Raw genomic sequence first — 23,003 nt, 5'->3', positions numbered from 1 at the left:
AGGAGAGAGGCTGCAGGAGGAACCAGCCCTGCCCACAACTGAATCTCAGACTTCCAGCCTCCAGGACTGTGGGAGAATCAATGTCTGTTGTTTATAAGCCTCCCAGTCTATGGTATTCTGTGATAGCAGCCTGAGATGAACTAAGACACCTCACAAGAAGAGAAGATGAGGACACAGACACACACAGAGGGACGACCCTGTGAGGACACAGGGAGAAGAGAGTGTCTCCAAGCCCAGGAGAGAGGCCTCAAGAGGAACCAACCCTGCCCGCACTTTGATCTTGGACTTCCACCCTCCAGGATTGTGGGAGAATCAGTGTCTGTTGTTTAAGCTGCCTGGCCTGTGGGAATTTGTTACAGAAGCCCAAGATAACTAATACAGACTGGATACGTTTCTACACAGCATTAAGATATGACACCAGCTGGGCACAGTGGCTCACACCTGCAATCCCGGCACTTTGAGAGGCCGAGGCGGGTGGATCACGAGGTCAGGAGTTCAAGACCAGCCTGACCAACATAGTGAAACCCTGTCTCTACTAAAAATACAAAAGTAAGCCAGGCATGGTGACAGGTGCCTGTAGTCCCAGCTACTCGGGGGGCTGAGGCAGGAGAATGGCATGAATCCGGGAGGCGGAGGTTGCAATGAGCCAAGATCGCACCACTGCACTCCAGCCTGGGTGACAGAGTGAGACTCTGTCTCAAAAAACAAAAACAAAAAAAGATACCAATTATTGCAGTCTTCTTCTCTAATCTTCCGGCTCTCTGAAATGGCGACCTGATCTTCTAATCCTAACCCTAATCTTCTGTCTGTCAGAAATAGTGGCCAGCTCCCGCAGACTACAGAACGACTGCATTCAGCAGCGAGGGATTCCTTCTGTCTACAGCTTCCCTAGCTTCTGTAATTAGACCTAGACTAGAGATTGTGGTCAGGAGGAACTCATTGTATCCACATTCGCTTTTAGCTGCTGACTTTTCTGGAACAGGTGGATGAGAGAAAGCTGTGAATTCTGATGGTCAGCCCAGCACAGCTACAGAAATACTCACAGGTTCAGCTAATTATCCTGCTTCTTCTCCCAGCCTTGTCAAAACACTTCGAACTCTGGGCTGGAGACACTGATTTTTTTTCCAAGCTGATAGATAGGGCTTTTTTTTTTGCGATGGAGTTTAGCTCTTATTGCCCAGGCTGCAGCGCAATGACACGATCTCGGCTCACTGGAACTCCGCCTCCCGGGTTCAAATGAATTCTCCTGCCTCAGCCTCCCGAGTAGCTGGGATTACAGTCACGCACCACCATGCCCGTCTAATTTTTTTTGTTTGTTTGTTTTGGAGACGGTGTCTCGCTCTGTTGCCCAGGCTGGAGTGCAGTGGCACGATCTTGGCTCACTGCAAGCTCTGTCTCCCGGGTTCACGCCATTCTCCCGCCTCAGTCTCCCGAGTAGCTGGGACTACAGGTGCCCGCCACCACGCCTGGCTAATTTTTTGTATTTTTAGTAGAGACGGGGTTTCACCGTGTTAGCCACGATGGTCTCTATCTCCTGACCTCGTGATCCACCTGCCTTGGCCTCCCAAAGTGCTGGGATTACAGGCGTGAGCCACTGCACATGGCCAATGCCCGGTTAATTTTTGTATTAGTAGAGACTGGGTTTCAGCATGTTGCCCAGGCTGGTCCTGAACTCCTGACCTCAGGTGATCCGCCTGCCTCAGTCTCTCAAAGTGCTGGGATTACAGGAGTGAGCCGCTGCCCCCTGCCTAGTTTTTTTTTTTTTTTTGTCTTTGAGTCAGGGTCTCGCTCAAAAAATTATTCCAGACTGGAGTGCAGTGGTACAGTCACAGCTCACTGCAGCCTCAACCTCCCAGGCTCAAGCAATCCTCCTACCTCAGCCCCCCAGGTAGCTGGGATTACAGGTGCACACCATAGCTGGCTAATTTTTTTTTTTTTTTTTTTTAGTTTTTTGGGGGGATTTTTTAGAGATGGGATGTAGCTATGTTGCCCAGGCTGGTCTCAAACTCCTGGCCCGAAGCAATCTTCCTGCCTTGGCCTATGGCCCAACTTAATGGATTTTAAGGACTCCTGACATTTTTCAAGATTCACTGATAAATCCCTGGCATCAAGCTTTTGCGCAATGTCCTCTGAATCTGCTTTGTGTTAATCTACAGGTCAGTAATAACTTGTTTTAGCAAATCTTTTTTTTTTTTTTTTTTTTTTTTTTTTTTGAGACGGAGTCTCGCTCTCTCACCCAGGCTGGACTGCAGTGGCGCGATCTCGGCTCACTGCAAGCTCCGCCTCCCGGGTTCACGCCATTCTCCCGCCTCAGCCTCTCCGAGTAGCTGGGACTACAGGCACCCGCCACCACGCCCGGCTAATTTTTTTTGTATTTTTAGTAGAGATGCGGTTTCACCGTGGTCTCGATCTCCTGACCTCGTGATCCACCCACCTCGGCCTCCCAAAGTGCTGGGATTACAAGCGTGAGCCACCGCGCCCGGCCAGCAAATCTTTTTTTTCTCCTTTTTTTTTTTTGATGAGGTCTCACTCTGTCGCCCAGGCTGGAGTGCAGTGGCGTAATCTGGGTTCGCTGTAACCTCTGCCTCCTGGGTTCATGCCATTCTCCTGCCTCAGTCTCCCAAGTAGCTGGGATTACAGGCACCCACCACCACACCTGGCTAATTCTTATATTTTTAGTAGAGACGGGGTTTCGCCATGTTGGCCAGGCTGGTCTTGAACTCCTGACCTCAAGTGATCTGCCCTCCTCGGCCTCCCAAAGTGCTGGGATTGCAGGTGTGAGCCACCATGCCCGGCTTAACATGATCTGTTTGTTCTGATTGAGTGCCTTCACATACAAACTCATCAAATAGCAGCAGGACTGATGTGTGAGCTGGATAAAGGTCCTTCATTAAATGCATAGGAAAACCGTGATAAGGATTCATCTCCCATCCTGGCTAGCACGGTGAAACCCCGTCTCTACTAAAAGTACAAAAAATTAGCCGGGCGTGGTGGCGGGCGCCTGTAGTCCCAGCTACTCAGGAGGCTGAGGCAGGAGAATGGCGTGAACCCGGGAGGCGGAGCTTGCAGTGAGCCGAGATGGCACCACTGCCCTCCAGCCTGGGCAACAGAGCGAGACTCCATCTCAAAAAAAAAAAAGATTCATCTCATTCAGAAATTAATTTACAAAACAATTTTACTTTCATGTTTAATCATTGTGTGTCAAGGTGTATGATACGTTTATGTTGCTTTGATCACTTTTTAGTTATGGGGTGTTTTTGTTTGTCTGTCTTTTGAGACCTAGGGTCTTTCTCTGTCACCCAGGCTAGAGTGCAATGGCACAGACATGGCTCACCGTAGCCCCATGTGCCTGGGTTCAAGTGACCCTCCTCCCTCAGCCTCCTGTTGCTAGGGCCATAGGCACATACCGCCATGCCCAGCCAATTATTATTATTGTTTTGTAGAAATAGGGTCTACCCAGGCTAGTCTCAAACTCCTTGCCTCAGGCAATACTCCCTCCATTTCCCAGGTTGAAGCAATTCTCCTGCCTCAGCCTCCCGAGTAGCTGGGATTACAGGCGTGCGCCACCACACCTGGCTAATTTTGTTTTGTTTTTATTTTTTATGTATTTTTTTTTTTTGAGACAGAGTCTTCCTCTGTCCCCCAGGCTGGAGTGCAATGGTGCGATCTCAGCTCACTGCAAGCTCTGCCTCCCAGGTTCACGCCATTCTCCCGCCTCAGCCTGCCCAGTAGCTGGGACTACAGGCGCCCGCCACCACGCCTGGCAAATTTTTTGTACTTTTAGTAGAGACGGGGTTTCACTGTGTTAGCCAGGATGGTCTCGATCTCCTGACCTCGTGATCTGCCCGCCTCGGCCTCCCAAAGTGCTGGGATTACAGGCGTGAGCCACTGCACCCAGCCTGATTTTGTATTTTTAGTAGAGATGGAGTTTCACCATGTTGGCCAGGCTGGTCTCAGACTCCTGACCTCAAGTGATCCACCCGCCTCAGACTCCCAAAATGCTGGGATTACAGGCACGAGCCACTGCACCCAGCCTGATCAGTTTTGACCACAGAGAACATTTCAACAGAAGAAAGTTTCCAGCACGTGGGATCCTTATGGTACCTGGAAGTGAAACCCATGGTTAAATTTCAACACATGAACTGTTTTGCTGTCATGAGATGGACAGGGTCAGCACTAAAAGGCTTTCAAATCCAGGTCTACATGACATCAGGAGGCAATAAGATTGAAATAGAAGCTTCAAGGAGGGCAAAGAAGCATATGGAATTCCTAAATCTTTTTTTTTTTTTTTTTTTTTTGAGACAGAGTCTTGGTCTGTTGCCCAGGCTGGAGTGCAACAGCGCCATCTCGGCTCACTGCAAGCTCCACCTCCCGGGTTCCAGCGATTCTCCTGCCTCAGCCTCCCGAGTAGCTGGAACTACAGGTGTCTGCCACCATGCCCAGCTAATTTTTGTATTTTTAGTAGAGACGGGGTTTCACCATGTTGGCCAGGCTGGTCTCGAACTCCCGACCTCAGATGAACCACCTGCCTCGGCCTCCCGAACTGCTGGGATTATGGGCGTGAGCCACTGTGCCCAGCAGGCAGTTTTATTGTTTTGTTTTGTTTTGTTTTGTTTGTTTGTTTTTGAGATGGAGTGTCACTTTGTTGCCCAGGCTGGAGTGGAGTGGTGCAATCTTATCTCACTGCAACCTCCACCTCCCCGGTTCAAGTGACTCTCCTGCCTCAGCCTCCTGATTAGCTGGGACTACACGTGTCCGCCACCACGCCCAGCTCATTTTTGTATTTTTGGCTGAGATGGGGTTTCGCCATGTTGGCCAAGCTGTTCTCAAACTCCTGACCTCAGGTGATCCACCCGCCTCGGCCTCCCAAAGTGCTGGGATTACAGGTGTGAACCACCGCACCTGGCTAATTTTTGTATTTTTAGTAGAGACGGGGTTTTACCATGTTGGCCAGGCTGGTCTCGAAATCCTGACCTCAGATGATCCGCCCGCCTCGGCCTCCCAAAGTGCTGGGATGGCAGGCGTGAACCACTGCGCCCGGCTGGCAGTTGTATTTTAAGTAACTAAGCTCGTGGCGCATCAGAAACTGCCTGCATCTTTCAAACTTGTTCGGTAGCAACATTAAAACGATTTTAGGCGTGCAGAGACAAAGCCATTTCTGTGAGTACCCTGAGGCTGACAAAAAAAAAATGCGGCAAAGTGGGGACTTCAATAACAGACATTTACTTTCTCACAGTTCCGGGGGCCAGAAGTCTGACATCAAAATGTCTCAGGGCCGTGCTCCCTCAAGGAGCTCTAAGGGAGGGTCCTTGCTGCTTCTTCCAGCTCCTGGGGGCTCCAGGCATCCCTGGGCTTGTGGCTGCATCACTCCAGTCTCTGCCTCCATCTCCACGTGGCCTTCTCCTCTGTGTCTGAGTCGCCTCTTCTGTCTCTAGAAGGACACCTGTCACTGCATTTAGGGCCTCCCTAATCCAGGATCATCTTACCTCTGGATCCTTCACTTATGACAGACACCTTATTTCCAAATAAGGTCCCATTCACAAGTTCTGGGAATTAGGATGTGGACAGATCTTTTTTGGAAGACCACTGTTCAACCCACTACAATTGTATCCACTTCCTTCTGGAGGCCCTAGGGGAGGCTCCTTCCTGCCTCTCCCAGCTCCGGCGGGCTCCAGGCGTCCCTGGGCTTGTGGCCACGTCATTCCAGGCTCTGCCTCCATCTCCACGTGGCCTTCTCCTCTGTGTCTGTGTCTCCTCTTCCGTCTCTAGAAGGACACCCGTCATTGCATTTAGGGCCCACCCAGACAATGCAGGATTATTTTCTCTCAAGATCCACAACGGAATGAATCTGCAAAGACCCTCTTTTCCAAATGAAGCCCCTCCCCAAATAGCAGGGCTGGGGACATGGACGTATCTCTGGGGGCCACCATCCAACCCAGCTGGGAGGCCCTCGATTTGGGTTTGCAGGTGGGGAAGGCTGGGGACAGGGGCAGCTCACACGGCAGCCAGCACGGAGGCTCTTCAGCAAAGCGTGTTGCAGGGAAGCAAACAGGGTCCCCAGAGAGTCAGTAGAAAGAGGAACCTGGCTCGCAGTGGGGCCCTGTCCCTGGCTGAGTGTCACCAACACTCACTCTGTGTTCGAAGTGGGGGAGGGAGGGGAGGAGGTTTGCCACCCCCCCGCCACCCTCCCGGGAGGACGTGACCAAAACAGAAATAAGCAAAGTGGTGGCTCATGTCTGTCATCCCAGCACTTTGAGAGGCTGAGGCGGGCGGATCACCTGAGGTCAGGAGTTCAAGCCCAGCCTGGCCAACATGGAGAAACCCTGTGTCTACTAATAATACAAAAATTAGCCGGGCGTGGTGGCACATGCCTGTGGTTCCAGATATTCCAGAGGCTGAGGCAGGAGAATCGTTTGAACCCGGGAGGCGGAGGTTGCAGTGAGGCAAGATCACAGCACTGCACTCCAACCTGGGTGATAGAGCAAGATTTCATCTCAAAAAATAATAAATAAAAATGAAAACTCACTGGGCATGGTGGCTCACGCCTGTAATCCCAGCACTTTGGGAGGCCGAGGTGGGTGGATCATGAGGTCAGGAGATCGAGACCATCCTGGCTAACACGGTGAAACCCCATCTCTACTAAAAATACAAAAAATTAGCTGGGCTTGGTGGCAAATGCCTGTAATCCCAGCTACTCCGGAGGCTGAGGCAGGAGAATCATTTGAACCCGGGAGGCAGAGGTTGCAGTGAGTCGAGATTGCACCGCTGCACTCCAGCCTGGGTGACAGAGTGAAACTTTGTCCCAAATAATAATAATAATAATAAATAAAAATGAAAACTAAGACGGGGCAATATAATGAGACCCCAACTCTACGAAAATAAATAATTAGCCAGCTGTGGTGGCGTGCACCTGTGGTCCCAGCTGCTCAGGAGGCTGAGATGGGAGGATCGCTGGAGCCCAGGAGGTTGAGGTTGCAGTGAGCTATATAATGTCACCACAGCATTCCAGCCTGGGGCAACAGAGCAAGACCTTATGTCTCCATAAATAAATACATAAAAACGAAAATGAAAACGCATCAGAAAGTCAAACACAGGCCAAAAGTCTACAAAGCACCATCACAGGGATGCACAGAGCACTTCCAGGGGTCTGACATTTACGTCGCTTGGAGTCAGACCAAAAAGATTCAGACGTAAGCCTGGACATGGTATCTGAGAAGACGCAGCCACCTCCTTCCAGGAGGGTCCCGGGACTCTCCGGCCGGCTCTGTGAGCTTTGGAAGATGGGCGTAGAGACTGTCACAGGAAGGAAGGCTGGATAGCAGCCCTGTGGTAAAGTTAAAAGGTCAGGCTTAAAAATCCCCAGCTCTCCCAGGACAGAATCGAGAGATTCAGGTCACCCTGGGCCAGACAGGCGGCCCCAGCTGCTTGGCCTGGAAAACCACCCAGGGGATTGTAATGGGTCATTTCCCTCTGGTGGGGAGGCTGTGTCTCTCAGACTCCATCTCCCAGAGCCTCAGAGCCTCAGAGCCTGGGTGCTGCTGGGGGCTTTCCTGGTTTTAGCACCCAAAATCCCACGTCCACGGAAGCCCATTGGTCGTCACAAACAGGGCCGGGGGTGGCGGCAGCTCAGAGCAACAGGCCTCTGTTGACTTGTAAAGAATTAACGTGGCCAGGCACAGGGCCTCCCGCCTGTAATCCCAAGACTTCGGGAGGGCAAGGTGGGCCGATCACCTGAGGTCAGGAGTTCAAGACCAGCCTGGACAACATTTAATAGAAACCCCGTCTCTACTAAAAATACAAAAATTAGCTGGGTGTGGTGGCGTGTACCTGGAATCCCAGCTACTCGGGAGGCTGAGGCAGGAGAATCACTTGAACTCGGGAGGCAGAGGTTGCAGTGAGCTGAGATCACACCACTGCACTCCAGCCTGGGCGACAGAGTGAGACCCTACCTCAAAATATGTACATAAAGAAGAGAATAAGAAAACCATTACACTAACAATAACACCAAAAAGAATAAAACACTTAGAAATTAATCGTGAAGGTAGATTTGTACACTGAAAACTAAAAAAAAAAAACAAAAACAGGCCGGGCACAGCGGCTCACACCTGTAATCCCAGCACTTTGGGAGGCCGAGGCGGGCGGATCATGAGGTCAGGAGATCGAGACCATCCTGGCTAACACGGTGAAACTCCGTCTCTACTAAAAATACAAAAATTAGCCAGGCGTGGTGGCAGGTGCTTGTGGTCCCAGCTACTCGGGAGGCTGAGGCAGGAGAATGGCGTGAACCCGGGAGGTGGAGCTTGCAGTGAGCCGTGATCGCGCCACTGCACTGCAGCCTGGGCCACAGAGCGAGACTCTGTCTCAAAAAGAAAAAAAAAAAACAACAACAAAAAACAGATTTAAAAAATTAGAGATATAAATAAATAGAAAGACATCTCAGGTTGCCCCTTGTCTGGTTCCCAAGTTACTTACGGCTCTGTTTTGCAGAAATTGTTTAGAGAGTTTTGGTCAGGTTGTTTGAATGTAGTATTTTAAATTACAGGGTTTTGTTTTGTTTTGTTTTGTTTATATTTCTCTTCTTTCCTTATTCATACGTTTCACCTAATGACACATTTCCCGTAAGTTATAGTTTTAATATAGGCAGTAAACACATAGGACATGAAACATTGTATTAAAGTTTGGGCGTAAGAGGGGATCTGGTGATAGTTTGCAGGGACATAGGCAGTAACTGTGGCAAGCATTATCTCATGTGTAAGAAAACGCCAGGGCCACCAGGCACGGTGGCTCACGTCTGTAATCCCAGCATTTTGGGGGCCAAGGCAGGAGGATCACCTGAGGTCAGGAGTTCGAGACCAGCCTGGCCAACATGGTGAAACCCCTATCTCTACTAAAAATACAAAAATTGGCCGGATGTGATGGCACACACCTCGTGTAATCCCAGCTACTCAGGAGGCTGAGGCAGGAAAATCGCTTGAACCTGGGAGGCAGAGGTTTCAGTGAGCCGAGATCGTGCCATTGCACTCCAGCCTGAGGGACAAGAGCGAAACTCTGTCTCAAAAAAAAAAAAAAAAAAAAGAAAAAGAAAAAACAGAGGGTTGGGTACAGGGGCTCACGCCTGTAATCCCAGCACTTTGGAAGGCTGAGGCGGGTGGATCACGAAGTCAGGAGTTCAAGATCAGCCTGGGCAACATGGTGAAACCCTGTCTTTACTAAAAATACAAAAATTAGCCAGGCGTGATGGCGCACACCTGTAATCCCAGCTACTCAGGAGGCTGAGGCAGGAGAATCACTTGAACTCAGGAGGCGGAAGTTGCAGTGAGCCAAGATCGTGCCACTGCACTCCAGGCTGGGTGACAAGAGCGAGACTCCATCTCAAAAAATAACAGAGGGCCGGGCGCGGTGGCTCACACCTGTCATCCAAGCACTTTGTGAGGTTGAGGAGGGCGGATCATGAGATCAGGAGTTCAAGACCAGCCTGGGCAACATGGTGAAACTCCATCTCTACTAAAAATACAAAAATTAGCCGGGCGTGGTGGCGTGTGCCTGTAATCCCAGCTACTCAGGAGGCTGAGGCAGGAGAATCGCTTGAACCTGGGAGGCAGAGGTTGCAGTGAACCGAGATCACGCCATTGCACTCCAGCATGGGTGACAAGAGGAAAACTCCGTCTGAAAAAAAAAATACAGAGTTGGCTGTTGCAGGTCCCATGGTGTTGGAAGGTCACCTCTTAGGGGCTGTAACCAAGATGGGCTGGCCCTCTTCAAGTTTTTTTTTTTTTTTTTTGAGACGGAGTCTCACTCTGTCACCCAGGCTGGAGTGCAGTGGCACAGTCTCAGCTCACTGCAAGCTCTGCCTCCTGAGTTCACGCCATTCTCCTGCCTCAGCCTCCCGAGGAGCTGGGACTACAGGCACCTGCTACCACGCCTGGCTAATTTTTTTGTATATTTAGTAGAGACGAGGTTTCACCGTGTTAGCCAGGATGGTCTCGATCTCCTGACCTCGTGATCCACCCGCCTCCACCTCCGAGAGTGCTGGGATGACAGGCGTGAGCCACCGCGCCCGGCCTCGTCAACAGTTTTCTAACACTGTGGTTGCTGTTTAAGGTTCAGGAGCAGCTTGAGTCTCCAGGGCAAACCAGGAATCAGCTCGCAGGGAGCAGTTGGTCTTTTATTTTTATCCTTCATGCTATCCGTGTCTGCTGGCTGGCATCCAGTGGGGTTGCTGCCCATCCCTCTCTGCTTCTTACCTCCTCCGTGTCTGCTGGCTGGCATCCAGTGGGGTTGCTGCCCATCCCTCTCTGCTTCTTACCTCCTCCGTGTCTGCTTCCCGGGTTCAGCTGCCCCAAACCAAATACTCACAGCTTCCTGGATGGCAAGGACCCGCTACGCTGCATGCCTGACACCCACAGGCCTCCAAGCCGGTCCCAACAAGCCCCTCGCCGCCCCACTGCCTCCCCAAACCAACCATCTCTCACCAGCCTGGATGCCACTCCACACCTCAGCAAATCCGTTACCTTCTTGGAGATGCTACCCATAATAACAAACAGAAAAAGCCATATTTGCTTCTCAGCATACTATTTATTTATTTATTTAGAGACAGAATTTACTGTTGTCACCCAGGCTGGAGTGCCGTGGCGCCATCTCAGCTCACCGCAACCTCCGCCTCCCGGGTTCAAGCGACTCTCCTGCCTCAGCCTCCCAACTAGCTGGGATTACAGGTGTGCACCACCACGCCCAGCTAATTTTTTTTTCTTTTTTTGAGACGGAGTCTCACTTTGTCACCCAGGTTGGAGTGCCGTGGCACGATCTCGGCTCACCGCAACCTCTGCCTCCCAGGTTCAAGCGATTCTCCTGCCTCAGCCTCCCAAGTAGCTGGGATTACAGGTGCCCGCCACCATGCCCGGCTAGTTTTTGTAGTTTTAGTAGACACAGGGTTTCACCATCTTGGCCAGGCTGGTCTCAAACTCCTGACCTCAGGCGATCTGCCCACCTCGGCCTCCCAGAATGCTGGGATTACAGGCGTGAGCCACCGTGCCCGGCCTACACTCCAGCTTGGGCCACAGAATGAGACCTTGTCTTGAAAAAAACCCGAGAAAACCCTAATTAACATGCTATTTTTAAAAAAATTGATCTCTCTCTGTGATGTTTGAGTTTCTTTTTTTGTTTTGTTTTGAGACGGAGTCTCACTCTGTCACCCAGGCTGCAGTGCAATGGCACAATCTCGGCTCACTGCAACCTCCGCCTCCTGGGTTCAAGTGATTCTCCTGCCTCAGTCTCCTGAGTAGCTGGGATTACAGGCACCCGCCACCAAGCCCGGCTAATTTTTGTATTTTAAATAGAGACGGGGTTTCACCATGTTGATCAGACTGGTCTCGAACTCCTGACCTCAAGTGATTCACCTGCCTTGGCCTTACAAAGCGCTGGGATTACACACGTGAGCCACCACGCCCGGCCTGATGTTTGTGTTTCTATCCGTGCTGGTTTACTAGTGCAGTGACTGAGTTTCTAAAATACTAATATTAAAAATACTTGACCAGGTGCAGTGGCTCACGCCTGTAATCCCAGCACTTTGGGAGGCCGAGGCGGGCAGATCACGAGGTCAGGAGATCGAGACCACCCTGGCCAACATGGTGAAACCCTGTCTCTACTAAAAATACAAAAATTAGCCGGGCGTGGTGGCGGGCATCTGTAGTCCCAGCTACTGGGGAGGCTGAGGCAGGAGAATTGCTTGAACCAGGGTGGTGGAGGTTGCAGTGAGCCAAGATCGCGCTACTGCACTCCCACCTGGGAGACAAAATGAGACTCCGTCTCATAAAAAAGAAAGAAAGAAAAAGTCACGGGAAGCAGTGTTGAATATGACCCCATGTCCTAGTTATCTACACATGACTGTTCCGTCTGAGGCGGCGGCTGACTGAATGTTTTAAGGGGACACCAGCCTCCTTCCCATCCTGTTCCCTCCAGGAAAATAGTAGAGGACACAGGCTCCAAGAAGTAGATTTGGGAACTGCAGACCAGCTGCTTCCTGCGAACTGAGCGGAGAGAGAGAGATACCCTCTGTAAGGGCAGAGGGTGGAATCCCGGGGAGTCGTACCCGGGAGGGCTGTGGCTGTGGCTCTGACCTCATGTGACTCCCCAATGCCAAGGCAGGGAACCACCATTTCCCACCCCGTAACATGCTGTCTCTACTGAGAAGCTGGGGATCGGGGGGGAGCATGACTCCAGATGGTCTCAAGATCTTTGGTCTTTGGGATTTGACAGCAGGGACAAGCCAGTGGTACCCAAGTTCACGTCCATTCAGCCTAGGTCTCGGCGGCATCCCAAGTTCACGTCCATTCAGCCTAGGTTTCGGCAGCATCTCTGACGTCTGCCTTCTCCTGCCTGCTTCAGAGTGAAGGGGTAGTCAGCTCGGCCGCCATAATAAAACACTGCAAACTGGGTGATTCTGAACAACGGACATTGATTCTCCCACAGACCTGAAGGCTGGAAGTCTGAGATCCAGGTGTGGGCAAGGCTGGTTCCTCCTTAGGCCTCTCTCGTGGACTTAGAGATGCCGTCTTCTCCCTGTGTCCTCACAGGGTTGTCCCTCTGTGTGTGTCTGTGTCCTCATCTCCTCTTCTTATGAGCTGTCTTTGTCCATTTCGAACTACTATCCCAGAATACCATAGACTAGGTGGCTTAGAAACAACAGACATTGATTCTCCCACAGTCCTGGAGGCTGGAAGTCGGAGATCCAGGTGTGGGCAGGGCTGGTTCCTCCTGAGGCCTCTCTCCTGGGCTTGGAGATGCCGTCTTCTCCCTGTGTCCTCACAGGGTCGTCCCTCTGTGTGTGTCTGTGTCCTCATATGCTCTTCTTATGAGGACACCAGTCCTATTGGATCAGGGCCCACTTCTGGTGACCTCATTTTACTGCTGTTAACCCTTTAAAGAAGTAATCTCCAAATACAGCCACACTGTGTGGTCCCAGGGGTTAGGACTTTAACGTATGAATTTGGGAGGGTACAATTCAGCCTGTAACAGATATGAAACTCAGAAAATATATACGGACCTCGCTGTTTGTAATGAAGGGCCCTCCCTTTAATTTTTAAGACAGGGTCCTGCTCTGTCACCCAGGCTGGAGTGCAGTGGTGTGAGTTCAATTCAGTTCAGAACAGTGAGTACAGTGCAGTTCAGCTCACTGCAGCCTCAAGCTTCCAAATAAAAAACTGTCTTAGCATCATCCAATGAGTACTGACTGCTTTTAAATAGTGAATACGCAGCCAGGCGCGGTGGCTCACGCCCATAATCCCAGCACTTTGGGATGGTGAGGCGGGTGGATCACCTGAGGTCAGGAGTTCGAGACCAGCCTGACCAACATGATGAAATCCTGTCTGTACTAAAAAAAAAAATACAACAACAACAAAAAATTTAGCCGGGTGTGGTGATGTATGCCTGTCTTCCCAGCTACTTGGGAGGCTGAGGCAGAATCATTTGAACCCGGGAGGAGGAAGCCACCGTGAGCCGAGACTGTGCCATTGCACTCCGGTTTGGGAGGCAGAGCGAGACTCAGTCTTAAAAGAAAACAAATAGTGACTACGGGCATACCTATTTTTAAAAATTAGTATTTTCACATAAAGCATAAAGTAATATCCAATATATGCAAGAGAAGCTGTCCTTAACTTTAACCCATTTTCTAATCCTAAACTAACCCTTCTGAGGCAATGGTCCCACATACGTGGAGGCCAAACTCATTAAAAAAAAAAAAAGTCACATTGAAAAATATCGCATTAGGAGAAAAACACATAAAATCCCCCTCTGATTACCTGACGTCGCTCCCTGGGGCCCAGGGCCATAAAAGAGGAACCTTTTCCATCTATTGTTGGTCTGGCCGGTTTCATAACCACCGTGCACCAATCTCAGTCTGCAGATGACAGATCGCAGCTGAGAGCAGCTCTCTGGGTCTACAGAGGCTGCTGGTGTCTGCCTCAGGGTGCGCCGCAGGCACAGCCTGTGGGATTTTTTTTCCCAGCACAGCAGACAGCTGGCCCTCCACTCCTGCTCCTGTGCAGTGCTCACTCCCGTAGGGCAGCCGCCTCTGGACCAGGAGGAGGGTCCCCGAGGACCCCCTGCCTAGCTTAACGGCTGCTCAGACAAGCACCACCAGACCAGCATCACCCAGGATGTCTGCCCTCCCTGCAGCCACCGTTGTAAGTCACGGGGACCTGGGGGTGTTGGGGTAGGAGAGGCTGCCCTGCAGAAATACCCCAGCTAGCAGGGCATATCCGGGCCAGAGACGCTGTTGAATGACAGAGAAGACCCTCAGCTCAGCTTCCCTTTGGGGTGTGTGATTTTTAACCCGGGCTCACCAGAGTCCTGCAAAATGACACACAGCCTCCACATAGGAGCTGTGCAATTCGCACAAGCTGTCGAGGGTCGCAGAGAGGGCTGAGGTTGGCCTAAAAAATACCCCTTTCTTGCACATGTTCAGACGTTGCCACAAGAAAAGAGCAAAATCATCTTGTCCGTTTTAACAGAGATTCCCAATTTTCAAGTCAATTGTTCCTTTGACGAAGGGTACAGGACGCCGAGATGCTGGCTTGGGTCGCTCTCGAGATGAACAAAGTCCACCTTCTTTAAAATGCGCTCTCCCAGAAATCTTAACACCTGTCTTTGGCTTTTATTTTGCTTCTGTTTTGTGGGGACGAGAGGTTGTTTTTGGTTTTTCGCTAATAAAAATAGTTGACGTCGATTGAGTGACAAGGACGCAGCAGCTGCTTTTACAAGGCTTTTATCTCTGGGATCTTTTCCTTCCTTCCTTCCCTCCCTCCCTCCTTCCTCCTTCCTGTTTCCTCCTTCCTCCTTCCTCCTCCTTCCTCCTCCCCTCCCTCCTTCCTCCTTCCTCCTTCCCTCCCTCCATCCTTCCTCCTTCCTCCCTCCTTCCTCCTTCCTCCTTCCTCTTTCCTCCTTCCTCTTTCCTCCTTCCTCCTTCCTCCTTCCTCTTTCCTCCTTCCTCCTTCCTCCCTCCTTCCTCTTTCCTCCTTCCTCCTTCCTCCTCCTTCCTCTTTCTTTCTTCCTCCTCCTTCCTCTTTCTTCCTTCCTCCTTCCTCCTCCTTCCTCCTTCCTCCTTCCCCTTTCCCCTTCCTCTCCCCTCCCCTCCCCCCCTCCTTTCTTTCCTTTCTTGTCTTTCATTGTTGCCCAGGCTGGAGTGCAGTGGCACGATCTCGGCTCACTGCAACCTCCACCTGCCGGGTTCAAGTGATTCTCCTGCCTCAGCCTCCCACGTAGCTGGGATTACAGGTGCCCACCACCACACCTGGCTAATTTTTTGTATTTTTTAGTAGAGATGGGGTTTCACTATGTTGGCCAGGCTGGTCTAGAACTCCTGACCTCATGATCCACCCACCTTGGCCTCCCAAAGTGCTGGGATTACAGGTGTGAGCCACCGCACACCCAGCCTGACCTCTGGGATTTTCAAAACTTCGTGGGACAGGTGCTACTACGATCATCCCTGTTTTACCAGTAATGGCAACTGAGGCAGACATGGAGGTGGGGGTGTGTTCAAGACCTACAACCAGAAAGAGGCAGAGGTGGGCGCTGAGTGCTGCTTGTTAGCCTTGAACCACTGTGCTGGGGAATTAGTGATGAATGATGCGTGACTGTCTTTGGAACAACCATGTCTCAGCCCAGGGCAGGGGGCATAGGCTCCATGGGCCCTCTCTCTGAAACTAGGACCATTCTGTCCCTCAACTGGGAGCCCAGCCTGCCTACCCCTAGTGCTTGAGGCATAACTGTCTTCTATGGCCAGCAATAGAAACTTGAGTCGAGCTAGCTGAAGTCAAGGTGGAAATCCTCAAATTGGATAATTAGGATTTCTATGGGGGCTTCAGGCATGGCTGGATCCAGGAGCTTAAATGGTCATCAGTTTCTCCTCTTTCTCTTTCTCTCTTCCCACGTTTCAGCCCCACCTTTTTCTGCCTCCCTCAGCTGCAGGGTGTGGAATCACTGGAGGAAGACCACTTTCTCTATAGCGATGGAAAGAGGGTCTGTGGTAGCCTGGGGTCCCCATCTTTTCAGAGCAGAATCAAATGGGAAAAGAGACACCCTCTCTCTCCTGGCACCCACAAGTCACACCTCCTGAAGGGTTCCGACCAGCCATGTCAGAAACAAATGACCACTGCTTGAGATAATTTTTACGAACAGGGTGAGGGGGACCCCTAACTGGCCAGGCTTGGGCCACGCCCCTCTCTTGGGTGATTGACAGGCTTGGGCCACACACCCCCATCTTCAGTGATTGACAGGCTTGGACCACACCCCCCTATCCTCAGTGATTGAAAGGCTTGGACCACACCCCTCTCCTCATTGATCGGCAGTCCTGGAGAACCACACAGCCCAGAGAGGGAGTGACCCCAGGGGCCAGGGGTGCTGGGCCTACAGTTTCCATGGATGCAGCAAAGAGGTCAGGGCCAGTAGCAAGCTGGACCAAAGTGGGCCAGAAGCAGGCGGTGGGGCCAACGTCCACACTGCCCCTGCCACCTTCTGTCCATTCCATCACTCATTCACTCCGTGCTCAGAATGGCATTCATTCATTCCATCACTCCTTCACTCTGCATTCTCAGAGTGGCATTCATTCATTCATTCATTTATTCATTTGCTCCACACATTCCATCACTCATTCACTCTGCATTCTCAGAGTGGCATTCATTCATTCATTCACTCATTTGCTCCACACATTCCATCACTCATTCACTCTGCATTCTCAGAATGGCATTCATTCATTCCATCACTCATTCACTCTGCATTCTCAGAGTGGCATTCATTCATTCATTCATTCACTCATTTGCTCCACACATTCCATCACTCCTTCACTCTGCATTCTCACAGTGGCATTCATTCATTCATTCATTTACTCATTTGCTGCACACATTCCATCACTCATTCACTCTGCATTCTCAGAGTGGCATTCATTCATTCATTCACTCATTTGCTCCACACATTCCATCACTCATTCGCTCTGCATTCTCACAGTGGCATTCATTCATTCATTCACTCATTTGCTCCACACATTCCATCACTCATTCACTCTGCATTCTCACAGTGTTCATTCATTCATTCACTCATTTGCTCCACACATTCCATCACTCATTCACTCTGCATTCTCAGAGTGGCATTCATTCATTCATTCATTTACTCATTTGCTCCACACATTCCATCACTCATTCACTCTGCATTCTCACAGTGGCATTCATTCATTCATTCATTTACTCATTTGCTCCACACATTCCATCACTCCTTCACTCTGCATTCTCACAGTGGCATTCATTCATTCATTCATTTACTCATTTGCTCCACACATTCCATCACTCCTTCACTCTGCATTCTCACAGTGGCATTCATTCATTCATTCATTTACTCATTTGCTCCACACATTCCATCACTCCTTCACTCTGCATTCTCACAGTGGCATTCATTCATTCATTCATTTACTCATTTGCTCCACACATTCCATCACTCATTCACTCTGCATTCTCAGAGTGGCATTCATTCATTCATTCACTCATTTGCTCCACACATTCCATCACTCATTCACTCTGCATTCTCAGAATGGCATTCATTCATTCCATCACTCATTCACTCTGCATTCTCAGAGTGGCATTCATTCATTCATTCATTCACTCATTTGCTCCACACATTCCATCACTCCTTCACTCTACATTCTCAGAATGGCATTCATTCATTCCATCACTCATTCACTCTGCATTCTCAGACTGGCATTCATTCATTCCATCACTCATTCACTCTGCATTCTCAGAGTGGCATTCATTCATTCATTCATTTACTCATTTGCTCCACACATTCCATCACTCCTTCACTCTGCATTCTCACAGTGGCATTCATTCATTCATTCATTTACTCATTTGCTGCACACATTCCATCACTCATTCACTCTGCATTCTCAGAGTGGCATTCATTCATTCGTTCATTCACTCATTTGCTCCACACATTCCATCACTCATTCGCTCTGCATTCTCACAGTGGCATGCATTCATCCATTCATTCACTCATTTGCTCCACACATTCCATCACTCATTCACTCTACATTCTCAGAATGGCATTCACTCATTTACTCATTTGCTCCACACTTGTCAGGAACTAGTGGGCATCATGCATTCACTCTTTCATTTATTCACTCCACGTTTAGGGAGAAAACCCTGCACGTCATTCATTTATGCATTCACCCATTCGTTTATCAAGCAAGGCCTGTGTGCAACTCATTCGTTCATTCCCTCCACATTTGCAGGAATGAATCTCTGGGTGTCATTCATTCATTCCCTCCACATTTGTGGGGAATCCTTAGGTGTCATTCATTCCTTCCCTCCACATTTGTGGGGAATCCTTAGGTGTCATTCATTCATTCCCTCCACATTTGTGGGGAATCCCTGGATGTCATTCATTCGTTCCCTTCACATTTGCGGGGAATATCTGGGTATCATTAAATCATTCTCTCTACATTTGCAGAAGTGAATCCTGGGTGTCATTCATTCATTACCTCCACATTTGTGAGGAATCCTTAGGTGTCATTCATTCATTCATTCTCTCCACAGTTGCAGGAGTAAATCTTTGAGTGTTATTCATTCCCTCTACATTTGTGGGGAATCCTTAAGTGTCAGTCATTCATTCCCTCCACAATTGTGGGGAATCTCTGGGTATCATTCATTCATTCTCTCTACATTTGCAGAAGTGAATCCTGGGTGTCATTCATTCATTCCCTTCACATTCGTGAGGAATCCTTAGGTGTCATTCATTTATTCCCTCCACATTTGTGAGGAATCCCTGGATATCATTCATTCATTCTCTCCACATTTGTGGGGAATCCCTGGGTATCATTCATTCACTCTCTCTACATTTGCGGAAGTGAATCCTGGATATCATTCATTCATTCTCTCTACATTTGGGGAAGTGAATCCTGGGTGTCATTCATTCTTTCCCTGCACATTTGTGGGAATGAATCTCTGGGTGTCATTCATTCTTTCCCTTCATATTTGTGGGGAATCCTTGGGTATCATTCATTCATTTCCTCCACATTTGTGGGAGTGAATCCTAGGTATCATTCATTCATTCCCTCCACATTTGCGTGACTGAATCCTGGATGTCATTCATCCATTCTCTCCACATTTGTGTGGATGCTCTGAGTGTTATTCATACAGGCACCCATTCATTCCCTCCACAGTCATTGGGAATGTCCTGTGTCACACACACACACACACACACACATATACACCCTGCATTTACCAAGACCATCCTGGGTGCAGAGCTCTAAGCTAAGGACAGCAGACCCAAAAGAGTTTGCAGCAGGTACCTGGTGGGGAGGAGAGGGTCTTCATGGAGGCAGGAGCTGGCACCCATGGGCTGGAATGAAATGCAGATTTCCAAGAGGCTCTGGCAGGTCCATGGTGGGCTGATGCCCCAAGAAGGAGGGTTGAAGGTGTCACTCAAGACACCGTGCTGGGTGCAGACAGGCATAAGGAGCTGCAGGGGCAGAGGACCTACAGGAGATATCTCTGAGTTGGTCCCACCGCTGTGGGGACACAGCCTTCTGCAGGGCCAGGTAGACCACCGTACCAAGGAAGCTGGCATGAGCACATCATCTGTGCCTGAGAGCGAGCAGGGGAAACAGCACCCCAGCCTTTGAGTTGTAGTCACGTCGTAGCTTTGCATTCACCCCTTCCCAGGAGGATGGTTTAGAGCAGAACCAGGCAGTGAGATTCCTCAGCTCGTTCTGCCTCTCCAGTAATAACTCAGGCAGGCTGCGGGGCTCCTGGGGAGGCTCAGCTGTTAGTGATACACTGGGGACCCTGTTGAGACCCACTTCTTTTTTTTTTTTTTTTTGAGACAGAGTTTCACTCTTGTTGCCCAGGCTGGAGTGCAGTGGTGCGATCTTGGCTCACTGCAACCTCCACCTGCCGGGTTCAAGCGATTCTCCTGCCTCAGCCTCCCAAGTAGCTGGGATTGCAGGCATGCGCCACCACACCCAGCTAATTTTTAGTAGAGATGGGATTTCTCCATGTTGGTCAGGCTGGTCTCGAACTCCCGACCTCAGGTGATCCACCCGCCTCGGCCTCCCAAAGTGCTGGGATTACAAGTGTGAGTCACTGTGCCCAGCTTCCTCTTTTTTCTTTTCTTTTTTTTTTTTTTTTGAGACGGCGTCTCGCTCTGTTGCCCAGGCTGGAGCGCAGTGGCACGATCTTGACTGACTGCAAGCTCCGCCTCCTGGGTTTACGCCATTCTCCTGCCTCAGCCTCCCAAGTAGCTGGGACTACAGGTGCCCACTACCACGCCCGGCTAATTTTTTATATTTTTAGTAGAAACGGGGTTTCACCATGTTAGCCAGGGTGGTCTCGATCTCCTGACCTTGTGATCCACCCGCCTCAGCCTCCCAAAGTGCTGGGATTACAGGCGTGAGCCGCCGCACCCGGCCTCCTCTTTTTTACCTGTATTCTGACTTGTTCCCAACCCCTGTGAAGAGCAGGTGCAAATGCACCTGCCCAGCAGGCCAGGACTCTGCTCCAGCCTCAGGGAGCACCAGGATGATACACTTCAGGTCTCTTCTCCTTGGGGAGTTCTCGGTATGCAGTATAGTCCCTGAAATCCCTTTGGGAGGGCAAGGAGGATGAAACAGGCAGCCGGAGACAGGTGCAGAGTTCAGGCTCAGAGGTGCAGGTGTGTTTCCGCTCAGATGCGTGTATTTGGAGATTATTGCAAAGCAGAGTGTGGCATCTTCTACATGCCCAGAAAACCTAGGGCCTGGGTCTCAGTCACCACGTCCTTATCACTCATGGCTCAGGTTCCTTATGCCCTCTGCACCTCAGTGTCCCTATATGTAAAGCAAAGATGATAAGCGCATCTTCCTAGGATGGGTGCACAAGAAAATGTTTGCACACATTCAATGTGACGCCTGCTCCAGAAACAGGCGATGTCACCTGAGGACTCAAGTACACTTGACCTTCTCCATCCCTGTCATCTCCAGGTAGCTAGGAAGGAAGCTCTGTGTGGCCAGGGAAGAGGAGGAGGAAGTTGAAACAATGCTGGACTTGAGAACTTGCACGCCTTTCACTGTGGCTTCCTGACGGACAGCATGAGGTCACTGGTTCACACAGTGGTGGCCACTGCTTCCCCTCCACTCATGCCCAGCCAAGGTCAACTTGGCCATAGGGGACCACAGGCAGGGAAGGCTTGCGCAGCCAGCTCCAAACACCCCGGTGGGGACCTGAGGGATGAGGAGGCCAGGCTGGCTACAGCCCCAGTGACTGCTGCATCCCCCAAAAGCAGAAGCTCGGCCCTGGGGCTGCCCTGTCCTGGGGTAAAAGGGTCACCGTGGCCAGGGCCGGGGCTCTCTGGGGGACAGGAAGACCCAAGCAACAAGCGGTGCAGCATTAAGAACGCAGGAGCATTCAGGACTCAGCCAGGAGGGTGTGGGGGAAGGGAGTCAGCCAGGAAGGTGTAGGGGAAGGGAGTCAGCCAGGAGGGTGTGGGGGAAGGGACTCAGCCAGGAGGGTGTGGGGGAAGGGAGTCAGCCAGGAAGGTGTAGGGGAAGGGAGTCAGCCAGGAGGGTGTGGGGGAAGGGAGTCAGCCAGGAGGGTGTGGGGGAAGGCCAGCTCGGACGCAGGAAGTAAAACAGAAACCTGAGGAGTGTCCTTCCTGCTTCAAGAGACAATTGTTTCTTGTTGAGATTGTGCTTTACATCAACTCACCATTTTAAAGCAAATAACTGGGGGACATTTAGGACATTCACAGTGCTGGGAAACGGCCACCTCTGTCTATTTCCACCACTTTGTCATTCCCCACAAAGGCCTGTTCTGGGCATTTTATTGAAATGGAATCCTACACCATGTGGCCTTCTGTGTCTGGCTTCTGTCCCTGAGTGTGATGTCTTCAAGATTCATCCACAGTGTAGCCTGGGTCACAGCCTTGTTCCTTTTCATAGCTGTATACTATTCCACTGTGTGCATGGGGGGGCCACGTTGTGTTTATCTGTCTGTCTGTTGACGGACACTTGGGCTGTTTCCACCTTTTGGCTGTTGTGAAGAGTGCTGCAGGGAACGTTCATTTGCAAGTTTTTATTGGTGCAACCATTTTTTGTTGTTGTTGAGACAGAGTTTCACTCTTTTCACCCAGGCTGGAGTGCAGTGGCACGATCTCCGCTCACTGCAACCTCCGCCTCCTCAGTTCAAGCAATTCTCCTGCCTCGGCCTCCCAAGTAGCTGGGATAACAGGCACCTGCCACCATGCCCAGCTCATTTTGTATTTTTAGTAAAGACAGGGTTTCACCATGTTGGCCAGGCTGGTCTCGAACTTCTGGCCTCAGGTGATCCACCGGCCTCAGGTGATCCACCCGTCTCAGCCTCCCAAAGTCCTGCAATTATAGGTGTGAGCCACCACGCCCGGCCACACCCCTTTTTATATATTTTCTAATGTTACCCTCACTTACCAAAATGACATGCAGAAATAATGTATTATACATATAATTATATATATATTATATATACACATAACGTGATCTATAAAATGTTGTATATAATTTTATATATGGTATGTTCAATATGTTACATATGATACACAAATTATATATAACATATAAATGATACTATACAATATATTGTATATAATTATTAAATATACATACTATATAACATGTTTAATTTATTATATAATAACTTGTAAATAAGTTATTATATAAAAATTATATATAAATAATATATGTAATATACAATAATATATATTACTTTATATGATTACGTATATTTACATATTATTAAATTTACATATCCATATAGCCTTAATTACAATATAAAAGAGACAAAAGTAAATAAAATGTTAATAAGGTAATATTTAATTTAATGTGTACACATTTAGCTATAATTTACAGTAAGACATCATTAAGGGGCTGGGCTCAGTGGCTCATTCCTGTAATCCTAGCAGTTTGGGCGGCCAAGGCAAGTGGATTGTCTGACCTCAGGAATTTGAGACCAGCC

At 49.9% G+C, this 23,003-nt stretch overlaps 1 protein-coding gene across 3 annotated transcripts in view; it reads left to right on the top strand.

Moving 5' to 3' along the window:
* Nucleotides 1–23,003, top strand: part of LOC129475918 (P2Y purinoceptor 8) — an 82,336-nt gene that overhangs the window by 32,018 nt on the left and 27,315 nt on the right. The window contains exon 1 of one of the 3 annotated variants that reach the window (XM_055269677.2): nt 13,855–14,180. The exons of 1 other annotated variant lie outside the window; for it this stretch is intronic. In XM_055269677.2, the coding sequence (XP_055125652.1) occupies nt 14,154–14,180 (27 nt within the window). In that variant the 5' untranslated portion in view covers nt 13,855–14,153. Of the gene's footprint in view, nt 1–13,854; nt 14,181–23,003 lie in introns of those variants that run through there. One more of the 3 variants, XR_010119802.1, reaches the window with a different exon arrangement.

This window comes from Symphalangus syndactylus, chromosome Y, assembly GCF_028878055.3.
Source record: "Symphalangus syndactylus isolate Jambi chromosome Y, NHGRI_mSymSyn1-v2.1_pri, whole genome shotgun sequence".
NCBI classification, from domain to species: Eukaryota; Metazoa; Chordata; class Mammalia; order Primates; family Hylobatidae; genus Symphalangus; species Symphalangus syndactylus.
The sequence above is the reverse complement of the archived record's forward strand: the minus strand, read 5'-3'. Positions and strand labels throughout refer to the sequence as shown.